This window comes from Bufo bufo, chromosome 6 (genome assembly GCF_905171765.1).
Source record: "Bufo bufo chromosome 6, aBufBuf1.1, whole genome shotgun sequence".
NCBI classification, from domain to species: domain Eukaryota; kingdom Metazoa; phylum Chordata; class Amphibia; order Anura; family Bufonidae; genus Bufo; species Bufo bufo.
The window spans coordinates 7554874-7560956 of record NC_053394.1 but is presented as its reverse complement, the minus strand read 5'-3'; the positions used below and the strand labels follow the sequence as shown (position 1 = coordinate 7560956).

The window sequence follows — 6083 nt, the reverse complement described above, 5'->3', positions numbered from 1 at the left end:
GAGCGGTGATGTCACCTCCTGTATAATATACCTAATATCTGGAGAGCAGTGATGTCACCTCCTGTATAAAATCACTTATATCTGCAGAGCAGTGATGTCACCTCCTGTATAATATCACTTATATCTGGAGAGCAGTGATGTCACCTCCTGTATAATATAACTGATATCTGGAGAGCGGTGATGTCACCTCCTGTATAATATAACTGATATCTGGAGAGCGGTGATGTCAACTCCTGTATAATATAACTAATATCTGGAGAGCGGGGATGTCACCTCTTGTATAATATAACTGATATCTGGAGAGCGGTGATGTCACCTCCTGTATAATATAACTGATATCTGGAGAGCAGTGATGTCACCTCCTGTATAATATAACTGATATCTGGAGAGCAGTGTTGTCACCTCCTGTATAATATACCTAATATCTGGAGAGCAGTGATGTCACCTCCTGTATAATATAACTGATATCTGGAGAGCTGTGATGTCACCTCCTGCATAATATAACTGATATCTGGAGAGTGGTGATGTCACCTGTATAATATAACTGATATCTGGAGAACAGTGATGTCACCTCCTGTATAATATAACTGATATCTGGAGAGCGGTGATGTCACCTCCTGTATAATATAACTAATATCTGGAGAGCAGTGATGTCACCTCCTATATAATATAAATGATAACTGCAGAGCAGTGATGTCACCTCCTGTATAATATAACTTCTATATGGAGAGCGGTGATGTCACCTCCTGTATAATATAACGGATATCTGGAGAGCAGTGATGTCACCTCCTGTATAATATAACTTCTATATGGAGAGCAGTGATGTCACCTCCTGTATAATATAACTGATATCTGCAGAGCAGTGATGTCACCTCCTGTATAATATAACTTCTATATGGAGAGCAGTGATGTCACCTCCTGTATAATATAACTGATATCTGGAGAGCGGTGATGTCACCTCCTGTATAATATAACTGATATCTGCAGAGCAGTGATGTCACCTCCTGTATAATATACCTAATATCTGGAGAGCAGTGATGTCACCTCCTGTATAATATAAATGATATCTGCAGAGCAGTGATGTCACCTCCTGTATAATATAACTTCTATATGGAGAGCAGTGATGTCACCTCCTGTATAATATAACTGATATCTGGAGAGCGGTGATGTCACCTTCTGTATAATATAACTTATATCTGGAGAGCAGTGATGTCACCTCCTGTATAATATACCTAATATCTGGAGAGCAGTGATGTCACCTTCTGTATAAAATCACTTATATCTGCAGAGCAGTGATGTCACCTCCTGTATAATATAACTGATATCTGGAGAGCAGTGATGTCACCTCCTGTATAATATAACTGATATCTGGAGAGCAGTGATGTCACCTCCTGTATAATATCACTTATATCTGGAGAGCAGTGATGTCACCTCCTGTATAATATAACCGATATCTGCAGAGCAGTGATGTCACCTCCTGTATAATATAACTGATATCTGGAGAGCGGTGATGTCACCTCCTGTATAATATAACTGATATCTGGAGAGCGGTGATGTCACCTCCTGTATAATATAACTTATATCTGGAGAGCTGTGATGTCACCTCCTGTATAATATAACTGATATCTGGAGAGCGGTGATGTCACCTCCTGTATAATATAAGTGATATCTGGAGAGCGGTGATGTCACCTCCTGTATAATATAACTGATATCTGGAGAGCGGTGATGTCACCTCCTGTATAATATAACTGATATCTGGAGAGCGGTGATGTCACCTCCTGTATAATATAACTGATATCTGGAGAGCAGTGATGTCACCTCCTGTATAATATACCTAATATCTGGAGAGCAGTGATGTCACCTCCTGTATAATATAACTGATATCGCAGAGCAGTGACGTCACTGTTGTATAATATATCTTATCAGTACATAATATCAGCAGTCACACATATAACATATTCACTATTATCCAGCAGCTTTCAGGGAGACCCATGTATAATAAATATATGAAAGCTGTACACTGACGTCATCAGAGAACTTTTCTCACATTTTCTTCTGGCTACTGACGTCACGGCACTCTGGGATTTGACAGGTGGGCGTGGCGTGCAACAGACCCGTCTTCCTCGGTGCTGATTGGCTGGAGGGAGGTGAGGGAGTTTGGAGGGTGGGGAGGTGAGCACGGAGCGGGACGATCTGCCGGAGTCACAATCATGTTCTGCTCCGGGAGGAGATGGAGGAGCAGAGACCGGGAGCTCCCTGCTAGAAGCAGGTGGAGGGGTCCGGGGAAAAGAGCAGAAACATCCAGAACTGCAGAACCCCAAGCATCCAGAACCAGGGCTGCAGAACCTCGAGCATCCAGAATCAGGGCTGCAGAACCTCGAGCATCCAGAATCAGGGCTGCAGAACACCAAGCTTCCAGAACCAGGGCTGCCGAACCTCGAGCATCCAGAACCAGGGCTGCAGAACCTCGAGCATCCAGAACCAGGGCTGCAGAACACCAAGCTTCCAGAACCAGGGCTGCAGAACCCCAAGCATCCAGAACCAGGGCTGCCGAACCTCGAGCATCCAGAACCAGGGCTGCCGAACCTCGAGCATCCAGAATCAGGGCTGCAGAACCTCGAGCATCCAGAACCAGGGCTGCAGAACCTCGAGCATCCAGAACCAGGGCTGCAGAACCTCGGGCATCCAGAACCAGGGCTGCAGAACACCAAGCATCCAGAACCAGGGCTGCAGAACTTCGAGCATCCAGAACCAGGGCTGCAGAACCTCGAGCATCCAGAACCAGGGCTGCAGAACCCCAAGCATCCAGAACCAGGGCTGCAGAACCTCGAGCATCCAGAACCAGGGCTGACAGGGAAAGTTCTGCACCTGGTGCACCCAGCACTTCTGCACCTAGTGCACCCAGCACTTCTGCACCTGGATCAGCCACTGGGCTCTGGCGCTCTGCCCCCTCGTCTACCAGTGCAGTAGGCTGCAGGAGCTCCATCACTGACTCTGGAAGCTCTGAGGGTTCCACACTCTTCACCTGTGATCACTTGGCCTTGACCTTCCAGCTCAACTCATCGCTCCCATGTTCCCTCAGCCACCCCTCCTCTACTGACCCGCCAGCATCTGCAGGTTTCATGGGGGACAGCTGGGTGTCCCCCAACAGGAGTAGCCTCTCAAACCCTACAGAGCCCAGCCCCCTGCCGCCCTTCTTTGAGATGTCACACCAGTGGACCATAGGCATGGCTGTCCTAATGACCACCATCATCTTCCTCATTCTGGTTGGCAACATCATGGTAATTGTGGCCATTGCAAAGAACCAGAGGCTGCAAACCTTGACCAATGTCTTCATCACCTCCCTGGCCTGTGCTGACCTCATCATGGGGCTGTTTGTGGTGCCCCTGGGAGCTACCCTGGTGGTGAGTGGCACCTGGCTCTATGGCTCAATCTTCTGTGAGTTCTGGACCTCGGTGGATGTTCTGTGTGTCACTGCCAGTATAGAGACCTTGTGTGTCATCGCCATAGACAGGTACATTGCCATCACCTCACCCTTCCGCTACCAGAGCCTGCTCACCAAGGCCAGGGCCAAGGGCATTGTGTGCACAGTTTGGGCCATTTCTGGACTGGTCTCCTTCCTGCCTATCATGATGCACTGGTGGAGGGACACTGATGACCCTGAGGCACTGAGCTGCTATGAGGACCCTGGGTGCTGTGACTTTGTGACCAACAGAGCCTACGCCATCGCTTCCTCCATCATCTCCTTCTACATCCCCTTGGTCATCATGATCTTTGTCTACTTCAGGGTTTTCAAGGAAGCCAAGAAGCAGATGAAGAAGATTGATAAATGTGAGGGCAGGTTCCACAACAACCAGGTGCTGAGCAATGCCCGTTCGAGCAGGAGGAGACTTTCCAAAATGTTGGTGGCCAAGGAGCACAAAGCCCTGAAAACCTTGGGCATCATCATGGGCACCTTCACCCTGTGCTGGTTGCCCTTTTTCTTGGCTAACATAGTGAATGTCTTCTACAGGAACCTCATCCCGGACAAGCTCTTCTTGTTCTTGAACTGGTTGGGTTACATCAACTCCATCTTCAATCCCATCATCTACTGCAGGAGCCCAGACTTCAGGAAAGCCTTCAAGAGGCTCCTGTGCTGTCTGCGGAAGGCGGACAGGCGACTCCATGCATCTGCTGACCTCTCCAGATATTCTACAGGATTTGCAAACTCTCTAGATACCAATTTACAGGCCACATGGTCTGATTGTAATGGGACCACCCAGTAGTCCTTGGAACCAGCCTAGCCCTACCTGAGGCAGGTGGGCACATCCCTGTGAGACCCCCACACTTCACCTCTCATGAGGTTGGTTCTCTCTCTACATGACATGGGGTCTTGGAAGCACTTCACTGACCGCAGGTGCCTCAGTCGGGGAGGGGTCCGCTCAGGGATACGGAACTGGGAGAGTTTCAGGACATTTGGACATTGCAGCAGGGTGAGCTGGCACTGCCCCCGTCCCCCTCCCAGGCTGGCACTTCTCCCAGGACCTCTCCTCGGGTTGGCATGGCAGGTCTCCACGCTGCGGGCACAGTGTGCTGGGAATTTTCCTTATTTATGAGGATTTATGTAATGGGAGATTGTGCAACAGGGTACGGGCCCTTTACTGGCGGGGCCCCTCTGGCTTTCGGGCCCCGCATTGTGTTTGAATTGTTGTAATTTATTATATGCTGACCTCTACCTCAGATTGTGCACATTGCACACGACGCAGAACCTGATATGTTTATATTAAACAGATGATTATGGGGGGGGCAGCTGAGATATGTGGTCCTGTAGGGCGCAGCCGCTGCCTTCATATAAATGTCACAGGATTCATAATTATCGTAACACCTGTGGAACTACAACTCCCAGCATACACCGTCAAACATTATCCTGTTAGTCCCTCAGCAACTGAAGTGCCACAAGTTGAGTCCATTAAGAACTACAAGCCCCATCATGTCTTAGACCTTTAGACAAATACGGCGGCTGTCAGCTCTTCTAGGACTACTACTCCCTGTCGGATGCATAATGCTGAGTGTTATTCCCACAGGAGCTGCAGAGTTGTCTTCGTATTTCAGTGTAAATAGCAGATGTAGGACTACAACTCCCAGTGTGGTGGGTCAGGATGAGGTTTCCAATACTATAAGTGTTGCTGAGCCTTGTACTTCTACCAGAGCTCATGAGTCGCACAGGGAGAGCGGGGGTTAATAATAATCCTGTAGTAAAGGGCGTCTATGATTGTCTCCTGGTAAATGTCGCAGTCGCGGGATATCTGCTCGGAGATATCCTCCCGCATTGCGCGCTCCAGGTGGGTATTTGCTGCGCTACGTTCTTGCGGAATCTCTAAGATGAAATAGTTAATGCCTGTATTTGTTTCCCGTGTCTGAAGATGAAATTGGCGCGGGGCCACCATGGCGGACATGTGGCGCCTGATCAGGTACGACAAGCGCCATCTCCGCCACTTTGTCCATGTTTATACGCCATTTCTATAGAGGGACTGGCCACATTTCCAGGAGCGGCGCTGTGTACGCTGCGCCCTCAGTACCCGCAGATTGTGATGTAATAAACCAGTTTGGACACGGCTCCGCTGCGGTCTGTTATTTCTTTGTGACTGATGATGAATCCATTACATGACAGATAGCAGAGTTAGTATCTTTTATCTCCGATGCCATCAGAATACCCGCTACGTGTGAGCTCCGGAACAGAGATACAAAATAATGACTTGTATTATAAACACAGGCGGCTACAGATTGTCACATATGGCTACATGGGCCCCCAGCAAACCGGGCAAATACCCCATCAATGGAAGGTAAGTCCTCGGACCACCGCTGTGTGGAGGGGGTCCTAAGGGTCAGGACCTGGGACTCCCCCCCCCCCCTCCCCCCTTCATGTTTCATGGAATTAATTCTATAGCTACATATCTTTCTATTACTGAAGCATCGTGTGGCGGTATTATATGAGTACAGTATGGCGGTATATGACAGTATTATCGATCCTCTAACGTCCTGGTGTCACGGCTGTCCTGGACGCTGGTGGGGGAGGGGCACCGGACGCCATGTTGTATTCTCAG

At 48.8% G+C, this 6083-nt stretch overlaps 1 protein-coding gene across 1 annotated transcript; it reads left to right on the top strand.

The window, feature by feature from the left end:
- Positions 1–3101: 3101 nt before the first annotated feature.
- On the top strand, positions 3102–5197 carry ADRB1 (adrenoceptor beta 1). Its single transcript, XM_040437661.1, has one exon. The coding sequence runs from the start codon at positions 3123–3125 to the stop codon at positions 4263–4265; it is 1143 nt and encodes a 380-aa protein (XP_040293595.1). The 5' UTR covers positions 3102–3122; the 3' UTR covers positions 4266–5197.
- Positions 5198–6083: the final 886 nt, after the last annotated feature.